At 44.8% G+C, this 25,271-nt stretch overlaps 1 protein-coding gene across 2 annotated transcripts in view; it reads left to right on the top strand.

Moving 5' to 3' along the window:
* Window positions 1-25,271, top strand: part of GRB2 (growth factor receptor bound protein 2) — an 80,992-nt gene that overhangs the window by 45,465 nt on the left and 10,256 nt on the right. For both annotated transcript variants that reach the window (XM_068264596.1, XM_068264595.1), the window contains exons 2-4: window positions 1,059-1,296; window positions 11,159-11,256; window positions 22,427-22,549. In XM_068264596.1, coding sequence (XP_068120697.1) covers window positions 1,219-1,296; window positions 11,159-11,256; window positions 22,427-22,549 — 299 coding nt within the window. In that variant the 5' untranslated portion in view covers window positions 1,059-1,218. The remainder of the gene's footprint in view (window positions 1-1,058; window positions 1,297-11,158; window positions 11,257-22,426; window positions 22,550-25,271) is intronic.

The raw sequence follows: 25,271 nt of genomic DNA, 5'->3' as shown, positions 1-25,271 counted from the left end.
CATGGCACTTGTCCTCCAGTGGCTACGTCACCTCCAGATTAATAATAAAAAATTGCTGTCATAGCGTAAAAGTGTAGTCTTTAACCACTTCAGCCCTCAGTTGTTTTCACTTTATGCATCCGAGCAATGTTCACCTCCCATTCATTAGCCTATAACTTTATCACTACTTATCACAATGAACTGATCTACATCTTGTTTTTCCCACCACCAATTAGGCTTTCTTTGGGTGGTACATTTTGTTTACATGACGTCACTCTAAGCGTAACATGTACGCTTAGAGGGACGTAGGAGGCAGAAAAAGCAAGACTTCCGAGAGAAGCTGTCGCTTTTTCTGCGGGGGAGAGAAATCAGTGATCGGGCGCCATGGCCTGATTTATTGATTCCTGGGCTAACTATCCTCGGCCGGGAGCGCACATGGCCTCCTGGACGTAGCTCTACGTCCAGGAGGAGAAAGTGGTTAATAATATTAAAACCAGCGTAAAGATTACTAGTGACCGGCTTATGTGTTGTCACTGAGCTTATCAGCTGTACCAGCCGACTTAGTGAAGATGTCCCGCTTGTGAATCAATCCCCACGTGCAGCAGAGGATCAGCTGTACAGCCAGGCAATCTGCATTATTTAAAAGAAAATAAACTTCTGAGCCTCCATATCCCTCTCACCACGGGTTCCCTTTAAATACATCTCATTGAGCAATCACAGCATGCCATGTCACCAGCGGACTCAAGTGTGATCACTTCCTGAAAGGTAATCAGTCAGGTAGGTGGCAGAGAACTGAATAAATACAGATTCAATCAGAGTGATGACATTCGAAGGAAGATTTTGAACTGAGCATGACTTAACTGATGCAATGAAAAGGGTTTGAGGGAGAGTTTTTTTAAAAGATACAGTCCACATATCTCAACCAAAGAGCAAAATGACCTTATCAAATCCATTGTATTGCATCAGTTACGTTTATAGTTAGGTTGAAAAGATACAGTCCATATTTCACAACCAAACTATGGAGTCCTAGTTTTTGTGTTTTGTGACACATCTTAATGATGTTCTTTTATTTCTTCTAGGCCGCAAGTGAGACCTCCTTTGGAGCAATAACCAAAGTTTTGTGATACCACAATCAAATCCTTGGTGTACTGTTTAAGGATACTAAGAAGGTGTGGGCAGTGGAGGGGTCCGGCCCATCTATTTTAAAGGCCCCCTCAAAACACAGACATTGCGGGAAACATGGAAGCCATAGCTAAATATGACTTTAAAGCCACGGCAGATGATGAGCTTAGTTTCAAACGTGGAGATATACTAAAGGTGAGTTATAGCACACTGTGTTTGTTCAATTTTTGATGACAGGATAATCCTTAGAACTAGTGATTAGACCTGTCCCCACTCACGATTAAGAAGGAATTCCCTGTAGATAGGATGTAAGGAGTAACACCCCTCCACCAAGGGTGGACTCAGGAACTGTAGATGCAGACAGAGGTGCCAGAAGGATAAAATATTCTAAAAATGTTAAAATGAGAGGAGGCAGTGGTTGACTTACCTCCTCCAAGCAGACACACACGAATGTTGTGTTATTCAAAACAAAGATTTATTTATGTACTCCAGAATGTGCAACACATTTTGCGGGTATCTTCTGCTTCATCGGGCAATAGAAAAGAAGCATAAAACTCAAAACAGGTCTGGTACAAAGCACAGCGCCTCTTTATCCTTCTGGCGCCTCTGGATACTCAGCCCAGTCATTTTCTGGATGGTAACACAGATATGGGGTTTTCCAGAAATAGACCTATTTGCAAACAAGGAGCATTCCAAATGCAAAAAATTCTCTCTGAATGTATGGGACAATCCTATAGTAGATGCGCTAGCACAGGATTGGCAACTCGCCTATGCATTCCCTCCTCTGGACATACTGATGTTAGTATTAAAGAGACTCCGTAACAAAAATTGCATCCTGTTTTTTATCATCCTACAAGTTCCAAAAGCTATTCTAATGTGTTCTGGCTTACTGCAGCACTTTGTACTATCACAGTCTCTGTAATAAATCAATGTATCTTTCCCTTGTCAGACTTGTCAGCCTGTGTCTGGAAGGCTGCCAAGTTCTTCAGTGTTGTGGTTCTGCTTTGCACTCCCCCCTCAGGGGGGAAAAAAAACACACAAATGATCTCTTGAGATTCAAAAGGAAGGCTGTATACAGCCTGCTTGTGTATGGATGTATTTTCTATGTGTGGACATACTGTACATCAACCTACTTCCTGTTTTGGTGGCCATTTTGTTTGTTTATAAACAAACTTTTTAAAAACTGTTTTTAACCACTTTTAATGCGGCAGGGAGCGGCGAAATTGTGACAGAGGGTAATAGGAGATGTCCCCTAACGCACTGGTATGTTTACTTTTGTGCGATTTTAACAATACAGATTCTCTTTAAGGAAGCTAATGTACTCGAATGCATCAGTAATACTAATAGCACCAGATTGGCCGAAGAGGTGATCGTATCCACTGCTCCTGAAACTGAAAGTGGCAGAAACAATAGACTTTCCTATGTCAGAGAAGATAATCTCAGTACAAGGACACAAGCAATACATTGGAAATTAAAGACATGGTTACTGAGAAGCCTATACTTAGGAGTAAACGACTGTCTGTCAGAGGGATAGAAACTTTGTTTAATAATAGAAAAAAAAAAGACAAATTTATAGAAAATATTTCAAAACCTATAATTTCGGGTTATAATAATGAGTCAGATCTACAGAAATAGGTACAGTATTAGAATTCCTACAAAATGGAATTGATAGAGGCACAAAGTGCAAATTTCAACTCTTTCCGTTTTTATTAGATAAATAGTTGGCCTTCGATCCGTTGGTTATACGTATTGTTTAATCAGTCGAAAGAAAAAGAACTGTTTTAGTTAAACCTTTTCCCAGATGGGATTTATCTTTAGTTCTAAAAGCGCTAACCGAGAGTCCTTTTTTGACAACTGTTTAATTTCAATTATTTCTGTGTATTAGATGTATTATTGAGTTGAAGGCTTTGTCTTGTAAAGAACCTTTTTGTTCAATTTTTGATGACAGGATAATCCTTAGAACTAGTGAGGAGTTTTTGCCTGAAAGAGGTACTTTATTTTATAGATCACAAGAGATTACACTATCATCCAAATCCACACTCCATAGATCCTTAAGGTAGCCATACACTGGTCGATGTGCCATTAGATCGACCAGCTGACAGATCCCTATCTGATCGAATCTGATCAGAGAGGGATCGTATGGCTGCCTTTACTGCAAACAGATTGTGAATCGATTTCAGCCTGAAACCGATTCACCATCTGCTGAGCTGCTCCTGCCGCCTGTCCCCCCCCCCCCCCCCCCCGTATACATTACCTGACGCTGGCTCCCGGGCATCTTCTCCGCATTGCACGGCTCTGTTCTGGATCCATTACGGCGCTTCCTGTGTTACTCCGTGACCAGGAAGTTCAAATAGAGCGCCCTCTATTTGAACTTCCTGGTCACGGAGTAACACAGGAAGCGCCGGGATGGATGGAGCCGGAACAGAGCCGTGCAGCCCGGAGAAGACGCCCGGGAGCCAGCCTCAGGTAATGTACACCTGATCGGATCGGCCGCCGCTAGCGACGCGCACTTTACCCGCGGGCGATCGAGGGTAATTTCCCGCACGGCGCGATCGACGGACCGATCCGATTCCGGGAGGGAATCGGATCGGCGGCTGCGTTTACCGCGAACGATTGGCAGCAGATTCGATCCCAGGATCGAATCTGCTGTCGAAACGGCCGGGAATCGAGCCAGTGTATGGCCACCTTTACTATCCAATTGCAGCAAATAAAAAAGAAAAATTGGCATTTGTTGGATGTAAGAGATAAGTTATTACAATATCTGGATAAGGTGAAAGAAATAAGCAAAACTGAATTTTGCTATTGTCCGTTAATCCTTAAAGGGAACCAGAGAGGATGAAATATACATACCTGGGGCTTCCTACAGCCCCATCCGCACGGATCGCTCCCACGCCGCCGTCCTCCGCTGCCTGGATCCGCCGCCATCGGGTCCCGTCATTGCCGCCAGTAGGCCGGCGGACGCGGCAAATTCTCTGCATCACAGGGTGCTCTCTCCATACAGATACGCAAGTGGCTGCCTACTGCGTAGCCGCATGCGTACGGGTATGGAGGGAGCCCCTGTGATGCGGACAATTGGTCGCGTCCGCCGGAAGTGACGGGTCCGGTACCGGTGGATCCAGGAAGCGGAGGACGGCGGCGTGGGAGCGATTCAGGCTTATGGGGCTGGAAGAAGCCCCAGGTATGTATAAAAGCTTTTCCTTTTTTTATCCCCGATTCCTCTCTGGTTCCCTTTAATTTTGACTGAATTGAATGAATTTTATTCTCCTTCCCCCTAAAGTAATCTGTTCTATTGAACTACAGTATCTGAACGTGCCTTTTTAAAAGAGAAGATATTTTAAATTCTTTATCTCTATGTGGACAGGAAGCAACATGCTCTTAGGGGCTAAAATTGGCCTTCATCGATGTAAGATATGGATTAAAAATAACATTTGTATATTACTTTTCTCCTATCGGACTCAAAGCGCTTGAGAGCTGCAGCCGTGCTCAATAGGCCACTATGCAGTGTTAGGCATTCTTGCCCAAGGACTCCTTACTGAATAGGTACTGGCTTCTGTTAGAGTACCAGTACACTATCCAGCCACTGTTCTATAATATGAGTCTATAGATAGGTATTAGGAAATACGTTTACAGAGTTCCCTGAAGCGCAACTAATAGTATATCTATTATATGTTAAAGGTATTTTAAGTATTTTCTTGCTTTCTGGTGATTTAAAAGGCATTTTGACAAATTTAAAAATATCACCTAGGAGAAAACACAGGAGAAAAAGTTAATTGCATATGGGCCCTACTCTTAAAGGAATACTATCGATTCACATATTTTTTTCAATTGACACAGGAATTGTTTGGGAAGTGCTGCTAAGTACTGGTGTATACATTTTAGTAGCAACTTCTTTGTTTACTGTTAGCAAAATACTTTCAAACTTTACTGAGCCAAAACTGACAGCTGACTGAGCCATGAGGGGAGGGGAAATTCCCCTCACACTTGATCAGTTAACTCTATGTGTAGCTCTGTGTGTGACAGAGAGAGAGAGAGAGCTCCCAACAGCTGTGTCCTGTGTTTCTGGCTGAAGTTTCTGAAGAGAGCAGAGGAAATGTAACTAATTGTCACAGCTTTTCATACTGCTTTTGCTTTCAGAGTTTGATATGTTTCATATTTTTTTTCTGTAGTCTGATATGCAACTCTGGCTGTGCATTGAAGCAGACACCCCTTCTGCAATTGATTTGTCCCAATATAGCTAAATCCTACTCTCAATAAATTACAGTTTTTGCCTCTGATATTTAACATGAAAAGTAGGAAAATGGTTACACAGCTACTTAGACATTATTTGCACACTGTCATTTTAGAACACTTAGGTATCGATAGTATTCCTTTAAGTATTTAATTAGGAGCAAAGACCTCCACATCTCTATATCCCTCTATCCATGCTACACTTAGGGCATGGGAGTACATGGTGAAGTATCCCACCAACTGAATAAATGCCAGAATACCTGTTGTTAATGTCAGCTCTCAAGCTCCTTATTCCGGATGTTGATTTTTGTAAATGGCGGAAAGCAGGTTTGAACTCTAAATATAGTGCTAGATGGCGAAAACGATTAAAGGAACACTGTAGGGGTCGGGGGAAAATGAGTTGAACTTACCCGGGGCTTCTAATGGTCCCCCACAGACATCCTGTGCCCGCTCAGCCACTCACTGATGCTCCAGCTCTGCCTCCGGTTCCCTTCTGGAATTTCAGACTTTAAAGTATGAAAACCACTGTGCCTGTGTTGCCGGGTCCTCACTCCCGCTGATGTCACCAGGAGCGTACTGCGCAGGTCAAGTATGGTCTGTGCCTGCACAGTATGCTCCTAGTGACAACAGCGGGAGCGAGGACACGGCAATGCAGACGCAGTGGTTTTCAGACTTTAAAGTCTGAAATTCCAGAAGTGAGCCGGAGGCGGGGCCGGAGCATCGGTGAGTGGCTGCGCGGGCACAGGATGTCTGCAGGGGACCATTATAAGCCCCGGGTAAGTTTAACTCATTTTCCCCCGACCCCCTACAGTGTTCCTTTAAGTCATTTTCTAAATTGAGCCAGACACATCAGTTACCCACATCTCAACTATTTACATCCTATAGACTTTACAATTTTCTCCAGTCTAAGAAATTAGCTCTCCCTCAACTTAATAGTGGTGTACTAACTATGCTCTACTATAAAGGTCATTTCAGAAAAAATGTTACAGTTTGGTATGAAGAAGTCTTGTCCCAAGCGCATTCTCCTATTTAATGCTATGCCTCTATCTGGTCTCTTGATAGGCTGGATATCACAGCTGAACAATTGATCTCAGTGAAATCTATTACACTATTACACTTCCTCAATGCAATTCCTATTGGGAAACGATGAAGAAAATATTATATGGATGTACCTTCCCCCCTGTAAAGTAGCGTCGTTCTCAAAAGCTATCTCCCTGTGTACTGGAAATGTGAGAAGGGTATTGGTACCTTTTACCACATTCTCAGGGAATGCCCTCTAGTCTCGAAATTATGGCTCAACACAGAATAATCCAAACATTCCTTCTCCAGGACTTTCACTTAACACCACAGCTGGCCTTAAGGCTCATACACACATCAGACCATAGTCTTTGGAAAATGAAAGATCACAGACCAATTTTACCCCCTTCCATGTAGTATGAGAGCCATACCTACACAGTCTATTCTATGGAGCTGAACTCCCCATCAGACAGAAATCTTTGCAAGATGCTGCATACAAAGATGCTGTAGACATTCAAAAGATCAGTATCTGCAAAAGATCTGTTCCTGCAAATTGCATTCATAGTCTATGAGATCTGCAGATCATCATACACACCTTGTTTAACAGACATTCATCTGCAGATCAGATCCACCAGGATGGATTTTCAGATCTGAAGATGAATGTCAGTTAAAAAAGGTGTGTATGATGATCTGCAGATCTCATAGACTATGAATGCAATTTGCAGGAACGGATCTTTGGCAGGAACAGTTCTTTTGCAGATACTGATCTTTTGTGTCTGTACAGCATCTGTGTGTGCAGCATCTTGCAAAGATTTTTTTCTGATGGGGAGTTCAGCTCCATAGAAAAGACTGTGAAGGTATGGCTCTCATACTACATGAAGGGTGGTAAGATTGGTCTGTAATCTTTTTATTTTCCAAAGACAATAGTCTGATGTGTGTATGAGCCTTTACTCTTAATAGATCTTAACAGACTACCTAGCTCGGCTCAACCAATAATATGTCACATTATTCTGGCCTCTTTCCCCATGATAGCCGCAAACTTGAATAGACAGAGGCATTCTCAATTCCTTACCTCATGACATTAGTCATATGCAACATAGACCTGGAGTTCAAGATCAGGAAAAGGACAGCCATTAGCTGCAAATTCTTCTTCCAGAGTCTTGGTTATTATACGGTCAGATATAATGACAACATTGTTAGAGCAGCAACTACCAGCCTTTGTACATTTAAAGTGAACCCGAGCCAAAACTTGGGTTCTAAATCGAATAATCCCCCCGAAGAGACGATAGCCTGAGGATCCTATTGAGTCTTCTCTTGGTGGTCGAAAGCCCCCTGTTGCTGAGAGGAACTTCAAGGTCTTGGTGTGTGGGGGTGCAGCTCCTTTTTCTGTATTATGGCCGTCCAGTTCTGGCTTACTGCGCATGCGTAGATGGGCTCGGTTGGCTATTGCACACACTATGGAGGAAAAGGAGCTGTGTGAGCCTGATGTGATTAGCAGGAATACCTTGTCGCTGATCTTCTGGGTGGCCACGCTCAGCGATAGGGGACAATGGAGTAGCTAGGGAGTCCTCAATAGAATCCTGAGGCTTCCCTCGCTGATGCCTACGAGAGAGATCACGCTGATTGGATCGGGGGGGGGGGGGGGGGTATAAAATAACACATTTCATGAAAATAAAAAGCACTTATAAATGAATTTGTGTGCGCAGTTGTATGGCTCTGTAGCTAGCAGTTAAAGCTGCAGAGCCATAAAGTGTAAAAAAAAATCTCGTCACTTGGGGGGTGTAAGCCTATGGTCCTTATAGTGAACCAGAGATATAGCACCCTCATGTATTTTACCATATATATCAGTGGGAACATTAGAGAAAACACCTGCTCTCTGTTTCATTATTCACTTTAGGGTTTCTTAGTTCTTGACCCACTGGAATAAACAGCCTAGGTTACCTAAGCATTTCTTACCAAGGTGAACGGTTAGCCCTCAAGGGCTTGTGACAGCTACAGGTTTGTTTTCATCTGCATCTCTTTATGTATTGTGAGTCTCATTTCTGAAACTGTGGTATGAAATACTTTGCTCTTATTGCTATGTACTTTCTAGCTGCCTATTTTGTTTGATGTACCAGTTTTCTATAGGATGATATGCTGTTGTAACATTGTATTTTCATATGGTTGTATAATTGCTATACGTTGTTTTCTCACAAACTGAAAATAAAATTTGGTTTATAATGTAAGAAAAGAATTATCCAATCCACTGCACCACAGGTTGTATAGTTAAAATGTTTATTCAATACTCTATCATAAAACCATTTAAAAACATGAATAATAGACCTCCACAATTGGCAGTGTATCACAAAGAAATATATATAAAAATATATATAATTTCCATGGTTTAGTCAGAACCACTTCCATGTAGAACCCAGGATACAAAAACAATTAGTATCATAAAGTGCATTCAAAGTTATGTTGTCAATATACAAAAAGTGCCAGTGCAAAAAAAAAAAATGGTGTAACAGCTATAAAGTATAAGCTAGTAATATAATAAAGAATAACCAATCTAAAGTGCATCAGCAGTGGAGCAGTATACAAAGTACTGGATAAGGTGGAAATGGAGTGCATAAATAGTGCATACACCAGGTTCTAGTAACTTGTCCGTCTTAATACAGTCTCATAATGCCTGGTGGAGGACTGGGGCGAATCCCCTCAGCATGCCCCACATGATTGCAGAAGTGAAACCTGCTTCCTCAGTAGTCAGTGTGTGACTTCAAAGACACTGAAAAGCATGTTTTAAATGGTCAGCAGGAGGGTAATTGGCTACACCTGTGATTAAAAATGTTTCTGCAATCAAATAAGCTTTATTGAGTTGGGAGGCAACGTATCCTAATAAAGAACCAATGAATAAAGAGGGAAATATATGACCAACTCTCCCTGTGCACAAAAATTTGTATGCACATCGCTGCATTAGATACAAAATGTAAAATAATTTACTCATTATTAATCAGTCGCAATAACGTAATTTAACATTGTGTACTGTAAAGAGACCTGACATATGTATATGCAGTATGTGAACACGTTGGCGGAAGGTCCATATATAACTATGCCTCAATGTTATTCTATTAACATTGTCCAAAATTCCATTGACCAATTTTTCCTCAAAACAAATCCGAGAGGAAAAAGCAAGAAAATCCCAGGGAAGAGCACAAAATCCACTTATCCATAGCAAAATCCAATGTCCTCCACAAAGAAGAGCAAGCAATCCCCAGAGTGGAACAAAAAAATCCATAATTGTTTTTTTTTTCAAATGTCCTGGGTTATTTATTCAATGTCTCACAGACAGTCCAAAGATAGTCTAGCCTTACATAGCTAGGATATTTAATTTCTCAGACAAAACACAGGCCTTCTATATCCTAGCTATGAGTATTGAATAAACATTTTATAGCAGGTGTTGCAGTGAATTGGATCATTCTTTTTCTTTAAATTGCTATTTGATTTCTCTGTGAACCATACAAATAGTGCAGCACGCAGTATTTTACAAATGTCTAAAATATTAAAAAGGTACGTATAGAGTCTTACCTAATAAATAAAAAGCCGTAAGGTTCTACGTCGCGTTTCAGCTATCATTTACTCCCTCCTGAACAACCAGGAGGAAGTATATGAGAGCTGGAATATGATGTGGAACGCAGCACAATGACGTGGCTACAAGGGTGAGTTAAACGCTCCCACTGAGCCCGCTGCAGCCTGCTTTAGTTTTAATTGGAGTTCTGAACTGATGGCTTTGGGACATTCTTTTGAATCCAATATCATCCTTAGTTATCAGTAGGAGTTTGTCATTTATTAGGTAAGTCTCTGTACTTGTATTTTGCTTTTAATATTTGAAGTAATTTTATTATTTTTGAGGTCTTTAACCCCAGCTTTCTGTTGGGAACCCTCTTCCAAGAGGGCACCAACCAGACAGATCTGTGCAACAATCGGGGTCGGTTTGGTCTCCCCACATGCACAATTGGTGGTTGCTAGTTTAGCAACCCAGGTTTGTGAGTATATATCTCTTTTACCTCTCTACTCTAATTTCCTTAAAGGGAACCCGAGGCGAGAATAATATGGAGGCTGCCATATTTATTTCCTTGTAAGCAATAATAGTTGCCTGGCTGCCCTGCTGGTCCTCTGCCTCTAATACTTTCATCCATAGACCCTGAACAAGCATGCAGCAGGTTTGGGGTTTCTGACAATATTGTCAGAACTGACAAGATTAGCTGCATTCTTGTTTCTGGTGTAATTCAGTTCACTACTGCAGCCAAATAGATCAGCAGGACTGCCAGGCAACTAGTATTGTTTAAAAGGAAATGAATATTGCAGCCTCCATATCACTCTCACCTCGGGTTCACTTTAAAGGGAAGGTCCGAGCTAGTAAAAAAAATGAAATCTACTTACCCAAGGCTTCCTCCAGCCCCTAGCAGCTGATCTGCCACGCCGCAGCTCCACTCTCAGCCGTTGTCTACCGGTGCTGAGGACGACCTCGCGAGGTCATCCTCTACTGCGCCTATGTGACTGCTTCTGTCAATAAAATCCACGTGGTCGGAGTGTACTGCGCAGGTGCAGTAGTTCTGCGTATGCTCAGTACTCTCCGGTCAACGTGGATTTGATTGACAGCGGCGCTCGCGCAGGCGCAGTAGAGGGCAGCCTGGCAAGGCGCCATCGGGTCTGAGAGCCAGCGGCAAAGAGTGAATCTGCGACATGGCACAGATCCGCTGCTAGGGACTGAAGGAAGCCCCCCCAGAAAGTACTGATCACTGATATCTGATCTTTCTTTGTCATCCATTGGCAGGTTTTAAATGAAGAATGTGATCAAAATTGGTACAAGGCAGAGCTCAATGGCAAAGATGGATTTATTCCTAAGAACTATATAGAAATGAAGCCACATCCGTAAGTAATTCTTTTCTCAAGAAGTGTTTCCACAGAAATCATAGATTTAAAATTAGATTTCAATACACTTGTGCTTAAAATGCAATACTGTCATGTGCACTAGTATGTCCTGGCTACCACTTTTTCGGATTATAAGACGCTCCAGACAATAAGATGCACTCAGGTTTAGAGGATAAAAACCAGGGGGAAAAATATACTAAACCCGGTGCCTCCATGATGCATTGGTGCCTTAGCGCCCCCCCCCCCCCCCCCTCCAACTCTGATATAGAAGCATCCTTAACAGGATTCTATTAGAGAGGTCATAGTTTCTCATCAATATTTACTTTAGCTGTTAACTGCTATATCCAATAGGAGACTGCAATTCTTTGGCCAAAGACTTGGTTGCATGTGATGGTATGAATGGGGAGCGCTCCAATCCATACTGGCATTGTTTTTAGGGGGAGGGGGATGTTTATATTGGGGTGATTGTGCAACTTTGATAATTTAATAAATTTGATATACATTGTGAGACACTGGTTCCCTAGTGTGTTGCTATACACCATACTATACCATCTTTCACCCTATTTAAATCCTGTTCTTAGGTTTTTACTGTTTCATTGTCTCTGCTCAATGACACCTTCATTGAAGTTTGCCAGAGCTCAAATCTATGAATCATTGACTCTCTTTATACCTTTCCTGCCCTCAAAAGCCATTTACTGACAGGATAGTACTTTATGGCTGTAATTACTTATCAGTGAAGGTTATGCTATAGCCGACACAGACAAACTGTCACTTGCATAGCTGACTCTTTCCGGCAGAGAAAGAAAAGAAGGAACACAGCCTAATTATATTTGTGCTTGGCACTATATATACACATGTCTATCTCATTGTGTCACTTGTCACCTCGGTTATCCTCTAATGCAGCCTGATTGGCTGAAGCCTCTTTCCTTCCTGTTTTTCCTTCTTTTCCTCTCTGATTGGCCAATATTTCTCAATGCATTTTCTACTGCAGACCTGGGTTGGAGTGTCTGAAGACTTGGGGGAGGAGTATTGATGCACAGACAGAGTAAGGGAGGAAATGTCAGGAATTGGCTTCAAGATAGACAGACAAAATGAAAAATCACTAAAATCAAAATGTGGACATTTACTTACATAACATGTTATGTAAGTAGAGCAAGTATTTATCTACTTATATATGTGTTTTTTTCTGAGATAGTATGGCAGACAGCTCCACTTTAAAAACTTGAAATATACATTTTGAAATAGAAAGTTAGCCATCTACTTTCATTGTGCTTGCCTTGCAATATACTACCAGTCTTCCAGATTTGGGCTTCAATTCATCAAAGGGTGTTCGATAACAAAACCCCAGTCCTTAAAATACCGCATTCGGTATTTTACACTTCACTGTGCTAATTCATCAATATTTTCCCATGTGTGGTAGAGGTTCGTACTACGGCTTCAGTTCATCAAAGGCTGTTCCATAACAGCAGAGTGGTGCAGAGCAGCTTGGAATGTCCCTGTGTTGTTACAAGCTGATAACAATAGAAGGCATCCAGACATCCCTTTAGATGTAAAGGTGTTATAGTTACTGTTATTTATACTGCCTCTGCTGCTCTGAATCTGTCGATCAGTCTTTCTTAACATTTTATTTATTTGCCACAACGTAGATAAACTTCCTGGAGACATTACAAATGCCATGCTTGGTGATTTCACCACCAGCATCTTTGCATTATCAAACAGGGCCTGAAAGGGTTACACCACCGAAGGGAATCTGGGGATATCTTTTGTCCCTTCTCTCTGCTCACTGCCTGGGGGGTCTGAAAGCTTGTGTGGAGAAGCCTGTGTGACCTATCAGCAGCACTTGCAGGAGAACAGGGGCTGTTTCTATTGGCTGCCTGCTCCTGCTAATCATGAAAACATTCACACAGAAGGCTTTCGATGCCTGTAAGGACAGGGGAGAGCTTGAGATAAACACCGAATGTGTTAGCGAATGTGGGAACCTTGATGAATTAACATTTGTTGAGCACATGTCGGTAATTTATCTCATTGCTGTGTCATTTCAGCTTCTCATTCGGTAACAGCTTTGATGAATTAACATTTTCTAAAGTGCTCCGTTAAGTCAGCTGTTTTCAGCATTACCGAATGCGGTAATGCTTGATGAATTGAAGCCATAGTCAGTCTCCGAGCTTCTTAAAGATAACCCGAGGTGAGTTCTAAGAATCCAATTAGCACACAGAGGCTGGGCCTGCATATAATACCCAGCCTGTGTTGCTATACTGTTTCCCCCAGTCTCCCCCCTGCACACTCTGCTGTGCCCCCATAAATCAAACGCCGTGCTGGCGACACGCAGCGGGTCACCAGCCGGCTGTTTACCTCTGAAGTGTCACTCTCACCGCTCCCCGGCTTCCTCCATAGTGCTGTTCCCCGCCTGCGTCACTTCCCTCCCCGCTGATGGGTGTAATGGAGCGCACACGCAGCCCAGAGTAGACCCAGGGGACAGCGTGCTTCTGAGCCCATAGCTATGCGCCACCAGAAGTGAAGAGACGAAGATGTATATCCAGGTCAAGGGTCAAGCAAGTCGCCGGGACACCGGCTTGAATCTTCCACGAACGGCAGCAGGAGGAGGTCACAGTATGTACTTTTAACCCCCTACACACTGGATCTTTCTGTTTGTTCAGCTGTGGTATCCTTTAAGTGCCTGAATTAGTATCCTTGCACGTTACGCGTGCTATCTGCAGCGTAGCATGCTTAATCTGGGAGCTAGCACTCTGCACACGCTATGCTGCTGTTTTGCAGCATAGCGGACTCTAATAACTAATGCGGCTCCACTCCTCTCCCGCCCTCATCACCAGTGGGTCTAGTCACATTAAAGGACCTGATCCCCGCACTCTAATTGGCCCAATAGGCTGTCTTTAAAGAGAACCTGAACTGGAAATGAAAAGTCAAAATTAACATAAACACATCATACTTACCTCCAGTGTAGTCTTCTCATCAATCTCTTTCTCCTATCCTGCATCCTGTTTGTCCACTGTGATCAATGGAATTTTCTGTCCTCCATTTTGAAAATGGTCATTACCCCATACAGCTTCCTGGTCAGCACACTGTTAAACTGTAATCTTACCCATTTGAGCCATAGTGAAACATAGACATTATCTTGCAAATTCAGTTGTAACTGACAGCAGCTGATATATAACTGACAGCAACTGGTGTATTTCAGTTCTGACAGAATCTTGTCAGAACTGGAAGGGATCACTGTAAGAAGAAAACATGAGCTTCTGAGAGGGACTGACAGCAAGGTAAGTATGTAATATTCATTTGCAGGTACATCGTGTGTTTATTTTAAATCATTTTACTCACCTCAGGTTCCCTTTAAGATATTTCCTCCAAACAAGAGAAAGTCATTTACAGTCGCACAGTGACTTCTTGATTAGAGCACTTGAATTTTTACTCGCACACAATACCTTCTTGTTTGGCGACAAATACTAACACCAGCTCAGGGGCGGTGTGATGGGTACATCTTATGCACTGTCATATGCAAATCTATTCTTGGACTGGTGGAAAGATACTGTTGTTTAAGACCTCCTGTTCTACACGTCACACATCCTCCTGTGGGGGATATTTATTAACGATATGCTCATTCTAAGGGAAGGCCCTAGAGAGTTATTTTTGTTTTTTGTGCATCTCCTAAATATTGGCCATTGTATTGATTTATGATCGCAGCATATATGGCAGTGTTTACAACTGCCACACGATACACACCCGGCCCTACTTATCCTTGGGGGCAGTGGTGTGCTGCTGGTGTTGTGTATATTGGCAGGCACCTTCTAGACATCACTTGTCCTGTAAATTCATATAATGGTGTTGATACTGTACAGCGGCGCCTGTTTTACTACATGTTACAGGATCACGCCGCAATGTTATGGTATACTTCATTACCATAGACACAGTATCATCCTCTCATGGCAACGGTAAATGCAGGGACAGGCACTGGAAGTGACGGACCGGATGTGAAGTCAAGGGTGACCCACCCAACACTCCGGGTATTGCGTGTTTCACATTATAATGATACCGTGTTTCCCCGAAATTAAAACCTACCCTCAAAGTAAGCCCTAGCAGATATCGGGCAGCTATAATAAAAATAGAATATAAGCCCTCCCTGAAAATAAGCCCTACTGGCAATGGCGGCCCCAAACCACAAATTCTGCTCCCCCCCCACCCCCCCCCCCCCCCGTACGGCGCCGCATTACTTCCTGCTGCCCCCGCTTTCACAAGATCGCATCCCCGTTCTCATAGTCCGACCCCTGGCGGCAATTATTCAAACCGCAGATCAGCTGGGATCTGCGGTGAAGGCAGCTACAGATTCACTGTAACAGCGCCTCCGTATACAGGAAGTGGCATCTTTGTTTACTTTCTGCATACGGAAGTACTCTTACAATGAAGCTGTAGCTGACTTCACAGCAGATCCCAGCTGATCTGCGGTTTGAATAATTGCCGCCGGGGCTCGGACTATGAGCATGGGGATGCGATCTTGGTCCCCGGTTCGAATCCCAGCCAGGGAACTATCTGCAAGGAGTTTGTATGTTCTCCCCGTGTCTGCGTGGGTTTCCTCCGGGCTCTCCGGTTTCCTCCCACACCTCAAAAACATACAGATAAGTTAATTGGCTCCCCCATAATATTGTCCCTAGACTACAATACATACATTATATATACATAGACATATGACAATGGTAGGGACTAGATTGTGAGCTCCTTTGAGGGACAGTTAGTGACAAAACAATATATATACTGTACAGCGCTGCGTAAGATGTTGGCGCTATAAAAATACTACGCATATATATATATATATATATATATATATATATATATAATATATCTCATTTATTTTGCACCCTCAACCCCCTGATGGCCCACCTATTTAGCCATTTGAGTATTTTAGCATCAGATTGTTAGCTGTTCAACAGGAGACATCCTAAACAGTCTGCCTGATTTTTTTAGATTTGTTTACATTACTGTTACTGTCTGTAGGATAGCTATACCTCTCCTTGCATTCACTCACGGGGGAGGTGGGGGATCAGTAAAGACCCCTACACATGGAACACATTCTCTTTTGCTGGGCGTTTATAAGCACCAGCATTAGCAGTTTGGTGACTACACCACGTCTACTGCATTTATATATAGTTTATCATTGAACCTGGCAAATAGGGCTGTCCGTAAGGACCATACATTGAAGGTAAAATTCCCTAGTACGTTTTTTTGGGGAGGTTTTGCAATTCTGTATGTTTTGAGTCATTATCCATCTGTATCACGAAATTCTGCCCGATCAATTTGACTGCATTTAGCTGGATGGGAGCAGATTGTATGTCTCTGAATACCTCAGAATTTATTTGGCTGCTTCTGTCCTGTGTCTCATCATCAATGAACACTAGTGTCCACCAACGTAACTACCAGGGATGCAACCCCATCAGCCGCAGGGGGGCCCCTCTGGGGCCCGCCAGCCGTGTGCGGGGGGAACGCTGCTGCCTGCCTGATTCTGGGACCCCCAGCCAGGTGTTGAATTTCCAGTTCATTCCCCGAATCCCTGCAGTCTCCCAGGAGGCAGAGCAGGGCTATGGGAAGATGGCTGCCGAAGCCCTGCACTGGAGACTATTTGTGTCTCCAGTACAGGGCTTCGGGCGCCATCTTGCCATAGCCCTGCACTCTGCCTGTCAGCACGGGAGATTTGCTTCAGGAGGATAGTCGGGGGATCTGCGCACCAGAGACGCTGGAGAGGAGCCAGGTGAGTGAATTTTTTTCTTTTTTACAGGTGGATTTAATTCTGGTGACTGCTGCCCAGTGTGCGATTTTCTGGTGACTGCTGCCCACATTGCCATTTTCTGGTGACTGCTGCCCACTGTACGATTTTCTGGTGAACGCTGCCCACATTGTGATTTTCTGGTGACTGCTGCCCACATTGCTATTTTCTGGTGACTATTGCCCACTGTATGATTTTCTGGTGAACGCTGCTCACATTGCGATTTTCTGGTGACTGCTGCCCACTGTACGATTTTCTGGTGACTGCTGCCCACATTGCGATTTTATGGTGACTGCTGCCCACTGTACGATTTTCTGGTGACTGCTGCCCACTGTACGATTTTCTGGTGACTGCTGCCCACTGTACGATTTTCTGGTGACTGCTGCCCACAGTACGATTTTCTGGTGACTGCTGCCCACAGTACGATTTTCTGGTGACTGCTGCCCACAGTACGATTTTCTGGTGACTGCTGCCCACAGTACGATTTTCTGGTGACTGCTGCCCACTGTACGATTTTCTGGTGACTGCTGCCCACTGTACGATTTTCTGGTGACTGCTGCCCACTGTACGATTTTCTGGTGACTGCTGCCCACTGTACGATTTTCTGGTGACTGCTGCCCACTGTACGATTTTCTGTTGAAAGCTGCCCACTGTACGATTTTCTGGTGACTGCTGCCCCCTGTACGATTTTCTGGTGACTGCTGCCCACATTGTGATTTTCTGGTGACTGCTGCCCACATTGTGATTTTCTGGTGACTGCTGCCCACTGTACGATTTTCTGGTGACTGCTGCCCACTGTACGATTTTCTGGTGAATGCTGCCCACTGTACGATTTTCTGGTGAATGCTGCCCACTGTACGATTTTCTGGTGAATGCTGCCCACTGTACGATTTTCTGGTGACTGCTGTCCATTGTACGATTTTTTGGGTGACTGCTGCCCACTGTACGATTTTCTGGTGAACGCTGCCCACATTGTGATTTCCTGGTGACTGCTGCCCACTGTACGATTTTCTGATGACTGCTGCCCGCTGTACGATTTTCTGGTGACTGCTGCCCACTGTACGATTTTCTGGTGACTGCTGCCCACTGTACGATTTTCTGGTGACTGCTGCCCACTGTACGATTTTCTGGTGACTGCTGCCCACTGTACGATTTTCTGGTGACTGCTGCCCACTGTACGATTTTCTGGTGAACGCTGCCCACATTGTGATTTTCTGGTGACTGCTGCCCACATTGCTATTTTCTGGTGACTATTGCCCACTGTATGATTTTCTGGTGAACGCGGCTCACATTGCGATTTTCTGGTGACTGCTGCCCACTGTACGATTTTCTGGTGACTGCTGCCCACATTGCGATTTTATGGTGACTGCTGCCCACTGTACGATTTTCTGGTGACTGCTGCCCACATTGTTATTTTCTGGTGACTGCTGCCCACTGTACGATTTTCTGGAGACTGCTGCCCACTGTACGATTTTCTGGTGACTGCTGCCCACTGTACGATTTTCTGGTGACTGCTGCCCACTGTACGATTTTCTGGTGACTGCTGCCCACTGTATGATTTTCTAGTGACTGCTGCCCACAGTACGATTTTCTGGTGACTGCTGCCCACAGTACGATTTTCTGGTGACTGCTGCCCACAGTACGATTTTCTGGTGACTGCTGCCCACAGTACGATTTTCTGGTGACTGCTGCCCACAGTACGATTTTCTGGTGACTGCTGCCCACTGTACGATTTTCTGGTGACTGCTGCCCACTGTACGATTTTCTGGTGACTGCTGCCCACTGTACGATTTTCTGGTGACTGCTGCCCACTGTACGATTTTCTGGTGACTGCTGCCCACTGTACGATTTTCTGTTGAAAGCTGCCCACTGTACGATTTTCTGGTGACTGCTGCCCCCTGTACGATTTTCTGGTGACTGCTGCCCACATTGTGATTTTCTGGTGACTGCTGCCCACATTGTGATTTTCTGGTGACTGCTGCCCACTGTCCGATTTTCTGGTGACTGCTGCCCACTGTACGATTTTCTGGTGAATGCTGCCCACTGTACGATTTTCTGATGACTGCTGCCCGCTGTACGATTTTCTGGTGACTGCTTCCCACTGTACGATTTTCTGGTGACTGCTGCCCACTGTACGATTTTCTGGTGACTGCTGCCCACTGTACGATTTTCTGGTGACTGCTGCCCACTGTACGATTTTCTGGTGACTGCTGCCCACTGTACGATTTTCTGGTGACTGCTGCCCACTGTACGATTTTCTGGTGACTGCTGCCCACTGTACGATTTTCTGGTGACTGCTGCCCACTGTACGATTTTCTGGTGACTGCTGCCCACTGTACGATGTTTTGGTGACTGCTGCCCACTGTACGATGTTTTGGTGACTGCTGCCCACTGTACGATGTTTTGGTGACTGCTGCCCACTGTTCGATTTTTTTGGGTGACTGCTACCCACTGTACGATTTTCTGGTGACTGCTGCCCACTGTACGGTTTTCTGGTGAACGCTGCCCACTGTACGATTTTCTGGTGAACGCTGCCCACATTGTGATTTCCTGGTGACTGGTGCCCACTGTACGATTTTCTGGTGACTGCTGCCCACTGTACGATTTTCTGGTGACTGCTGTCCATTGTACGATTTTTTTGGTGACTGCTGCCCACTGTACGATTTTCTGGTGAACGCTGCCCACATTGTGACTGCTGCCCACTGTACGATTTTCTGGTGACTGCTGCCCACTGTACGATTTTCTGGTGACTGCTGCCCACTGTACGATTTTCTGGTGACTGCTGCCCACTGTACGATTTTCTGGTGACTGCTGCCCACTGTACGATTTTCTGGTGACTGCTGCCCACTGTACGATTTTCTGGTGACTGCTGCCCACTGTACGATTTTCTGGTGAACGCTGCCCACATTGTGATTTCCTGGTGACTGCTGCCCACATTGTGATTTCCTGGTGACTGCTGCCCACTGTACGATTTTCTGGTGACTGCTGCCCACTGTACGATTTTCTGGTGACTGCTGCCCACTGTACGATTTTCTGGTGACTGCTGCCCATTGTACGATTTTTTTGGTGACTGCTGCCCACTGTACGATCTTCTGGTGACTGCTGCTTACTCTACGACTTTCTGGTGACTGCTGCCCACTGTACGATTTTCTGGTGACTGCTGCCCACATTGCGATTTTCTGGTGACTGCTGCCCACATTGCGATTTTCTGGTGACTGCTGGCCACTGTATGATTTTCTGGTGAACGCTGCCCACTGTACAATTTTCTGGTGACCGCTGCCCACATTCTGATTTTCTCGTGATTGCTGCCCTCTTTACGATTATTTTATGGTGAAATGCTGCCCACTTTACGATTATTTTATGGTGAAATGCTGCTCACTTTACGATTAATTTCTGGTGAAATGCTGCCCACTTTACTATTAATTTCTGGTGCATTACGATTATTTTTTGGTGAAACGCTGCCCCATTACAGTTATTTTATAGTGAAACGCTGCCCCATTATGATTATTTGGCACCTATGGGGGGGGGGGGGGCATCCAAATTTCCACAGGGGGGCCCAGTGATTTCTAGTTACGCCCCTGCTAGTGTCCCAGTGCCAATGGCAGCCATGCATGCCCAAGCCATCACACTGCTTCCACCAAGTTTTACAGATGACGTGGTATGCTTTGGATAATAAGCTGTTCCTTGCCTTCTCCATACTTTTTTCTTGCCATCATTCTGGTAGAGGTTGTTCTTGGTTTAACCACCCTGGCGTTCTGATAAGATCGCCAGGGAGGCTGCGGGAGGGTTTTTTTTAAATTAAAAAAAAACTATTTCATGCAGCCAACTGAAAGTTGGCTGCATGAAAGCCCACTAGAGGGCGCTCCGGAGGCGTTCTTCCGATCGCCTCCGGCGCCCATAATAAACAAGGAAGGCCGCAATGAGCGGCCTTCCTTGTTTTGCTTAGATCGTCGCCATGGCGACGAGCGGAGTGACGTCATGGACGTCAGCCGACGTCCTGACGTCAGCCGCCTCCGATCCAGCCCTTAGCGCTGGCCGGAACTTTTTGTTCCGGCTGCGCAGGGCTCAGGCGGCTAGGGGGGCCCTCTTTCGCCGCTGCTCGCGGCGAATCGCCGCAGAGCGGCGGCGATCAGGCAGCACACGCGGCTGGCAAAGTGCCGGCTGCGTGTGCTGCACTTTATTTGATAAAAATCGGCCCAGCAGGGCCTGAGCGGCAGCCTCCGGCGGTGATGGACGAGCTGAGCTCGTCCATACCGCTCAGGAGGTTAATCTGTCCAAATAATGTTTTTGAAGAACTGTGCTGGCTTTTTTAGATGTTCTTTAGCAAATTCCAATGTAACCTTTCTATTCTTTAGGCATGAGTGGCTTGCACCTTGCAGTACAACCTCTATATTTACTTTCATGCAGTCTTTTCTTTATGGTAGACTTGGATATCGATACGCCTAGCCCCCTGCACGGTGTTGTTCACTTGGTTGGCTGTTGTGAAAGGGTTTCTCTTCACCATGGAAATAATTCTGCAATCATCCACCACTGTTGTCCTCCATGGATGTCCATGTCGTTTTGCATTGCTGAGTTGACCAGTGCTTGCATTCTTTCTCAGGATGTACCAAATTGTTTATTTTGCCACTCATAATATTGTAGCAATTTCCTTTTTTCGCTGCTTAAAGGGAAAATCCGAAGGGGGAGTGGGGGGGGGGAATAAGCTATACATACCTAGGGCTTCCTCCAGCCCCTGGCAGCCGATATGTCCCTTCTCGCAGCCCTGCGTGAACACTCCAGACCATGTGTGCGCAATCACATGCATTCGTGCAGGTGCAGTAGATGCCGACCTGGTGAGGTCGGCATCTGCAGAAGGGACACCGGAGCTGCTGCATGGAACTTATTAACCGCAAAATCTTCAAGCACCACGTCTCAAACAGACTTCAGGCCTTTTATCTGCTTAATCGGTAATGACATAACGATGGACTTGCCCACACCTGCCCATAAAATAGCCTTTTGAGCTAATTGTCCAAATATTTTTAAGCCCCTAAAATGGAAGTATTGGTGCCTCGCGTTTTTATGCAACCATTTAGTCCACTTCCACTGAATTAATGCTGGAAGTCTGCATTTCAACTGCATCTGAGTTGTTTAAATTAAAATTCATTGTGGTAATGTACAGATCCAAAATTTGAAAAAAAGTTGTCGCTGTCCAAATATTTATGGGTCTAACTGTATACCAAGCTTTCTACCTAGAGTCATAAAATGTATCACACATTTAGAATGTTTAACAATACAGGTGGTTTTTAGTTGTTTGATGTAATGTACAGTAAATGTTCTACAGTATTGTTTTTTATTTTGTTTTGTTTTTTAATGAAGCTGCTGTCTCTGCATTACGTCTTGTTTCTTTTTCTCCTGCCTCAGTTGGTTTTTTGGCAAAATTCCACGTGCCAAAGCAGAGGAGATGCTTGGAAAACAAAGACATGACGGTGCCTTTTTGATCCGAGAAAGTGAAAGTGCCCCTGGAGACTTCTCACTATCAGTCAAGTGAGTCAGCGCAACTTCTACAGTAGTGACCAGAGATTAACCACTTCTGGACCATGCTGATTGAAATCTACGCCATGTTTGGAACCTGTCATTCCTGCCAGGGCATAGATTTCAACTCAAAGCACACTCCTGCCGCTAGCGCCCCACTCTCTCACCGCTGCAGCCACCTCACTCTGCAGTCGGTATGACGGCAGAGCTCCCTGAGCAGGTCAGGAACTGATTTCATTGGCTCCTGACCCCGTGATCACTGACTGACTGCCGTCACAGCGGCAGGTCAATACGGAGTGACGTCGGTAAACCCTGTTTTATCCAGTGATCCTCTGGGACAAGACCCAGAGACATTCCTGCCCACTCAAGTATTTGAACTCCCACCCTATAAAAGAAAGGCTGCATCAATCCTAGTCAGTTCAAATATTTTCTGCACAAGCGAAGGATGTGGATTCCTGTCTCAGCGGAGAACTGAGTTTTATGAGTAGACCTTGGGACCCTCAGGGGAGACTGCTAAGCAGTTGCGGAGGACACACTGGCAGTTATACAAGGTTTTACCTTATCCTTGGTTCGCTTTCTCACACTGGAAGAGGAAACAGGAAGGTGTCTACGATCTCTGAGGTCTACTGAGTTGGAGGTGGGCTGTCTGGAGTTGGGCTGGCGTGTGTATGCAGCAGCTGTCAGCAGCGCAGTGAGTCTGGCGGGTTTGTTTTGTGAATGAGTTATATTCACAGACGTCACGGCATACACATCATTTCCGGTGGAGCTGGGTTTTAAGAGAGTCTGAGAGGCACGCTGGCGTCCTCTCTTCATTACAGATGTGTGCTTGCGGAAAGTGTGGGGTCTTGTCGACTTAAGGGAAAGACACGCCAGCTTCTTCAAAGGTGACAACTAAGTGTTTGTGGACTTTGAAAGGGGCATTGGCAACAGAATAGCGAACTTAGAATATATTCTGTTTCTTTTTGCAGGGCAATGAGCCTGAGAAGCAAAAAAAAAGCGGTCCCTTATTTGTAATATAAGGTTGCCATCAGATTGGGACAAAACATTATGTAAACCATGCTCTAAGCAAGTAATAGCTGAGGAGCCAAACATTTATGTTAAAGATATGTTGCAGGCTTTTAGAGCAGAGGTGGCAGAAACTTTGGATAAGTTTAAATCTTCTTTAAAGGAGACTCAGGTAGACTTTACCAGCAAGATTAAAATAAACTAAAAGGGTTAAAAATTGCTTGGAAGACAGCGGTGGGATTTCTCCCATCGTCCTCCAGGATGGCTAAGGATGAGACATTGTCTGCTCCCTCCCCAAACGGAAACACCTGCAAGAGTTAAAAGTTTAAGGCACTGCCCTATAAAGGACCTCCCCTTCCCTGTACATTCAGTTTTTTGTTTGTTTCCCATTTCACCTGGACGTTTCACCTGCTTAGTTCTTTATTTTATACTGTGGTATGCCTGGGGCGCCCATGTATTAGGTTAGGGTTTGCCTGTATGGTGGTGGAGGCCGTGGGTGGTGAGATCCCGGCTTTGGCTACAACCTGGAGGGGCAGAGGTACCTGGGTTGCAGTCGTCTGTCCAGAAGGAGGATCGCCGCCATTGCCGCCTATTCAAAGTTCCCTGTGTAATGGCGGCGGTTAGCGCCGTCCCGGATGTGACGTCAGACGCGTACGCGTCACGTTACGCGTCACTTCCGCTGGCCACGGATTGAGTGAGGGAAGGCTGGGGGGCGGCACCCTCGCTCTGGCAGAAGCGCATTTAGCGCGAAGAGACACACACAGGGACGCCGGTCAGCACGCCAGCATGGAGCAGCAGCAGACCTCCGCAGCGGCAGCCATAGAATCCCGGCCTGAGGATACACAGCAGGAGCAGGTATGAGAGGGAAAGTTTTGTGCTGATATCCCTACATATCTGAGTATAAATGCTGAGGGCCCCTTGTTATCTGTTTTTCAGCCTGCAAGACTGAGATGCCATAAATGTAATGTAAAGTTACACGAAGGGGCTACTCGGGATATATGCAAAAAGTGTTATTCCCTTGTTAAAAAACCTGGAACTACTGAGCAGGACTCAGTACAGACTACTGTGGCTCTTTTAGACCTAGTCAAATCAATGAAGGAGGAAATGACCAGTACATTTTCCGCTTTCAGAACAGCCCTTATGGCTAACCCGGTAGAAAACCAGGACCAGCCAGGGCCTTCTACTCCTAATTTACCAGTTATTCCACGAGTTCAGTTGACCCTGCCGGCTCAGTCACCTCGACCTGAGGGCACTCAGCAGAACGCAGAAAATGATCCTCTATCTCAAGCTTCGGGTTATGAGTCAGAGGAAGGGGAAGCAGTAGCTTCAGATGCAGATGATTCGGTGGTAATTAAAGTTCCTAAATATCTCTTTAATGGAGAGGAAACTGAGGAACTTTTAAAGGCAGTCTATGAATCCGAACAGATTAAAATTGACTCCCCTACAGTATCTGCTCAAGATAATATTTATAGAGGACTGAGAGCTAAGGGGTTCAAAACCTTTCCAATTCATGATTCCATTAAGGACTTAATTAAATCACAATGGAAGGACCCGGAGAAACGATTATTCATTCTCCGATCCTTTAAACGGAGGTTTCCGTTTAAAGAGGAAGACGAGGTCCCATGGGCTAAATGTCCAAAGCTGGATGCAGCCCTAGCCCAGTACTCCAAAAACACAGATCTTTCTTTTGAGGATACGGGTTCGCTTAGGGAACCCATGGACAGAAAGG

Source organism: Hyperolius riggenbachi, chromosome 12 (assembly GCF_040937935.1).
Source record: "Hyperolius riggenbachi isolate aHypRig1 chromosome 12, aHypRig1.pri, whole genome shotgun sequence".
Lineage (NCBI taxonomy): Eukaryota > Metazoa > Chordata > Amphibia > Anura > Hyperoliidae > Hyperolius > Hyperolius riggenbachi.
Note: the sequence above shows the minus strand (reverse complement) of the source record. Positions and strands in the feature narration are given on the sequence as shown.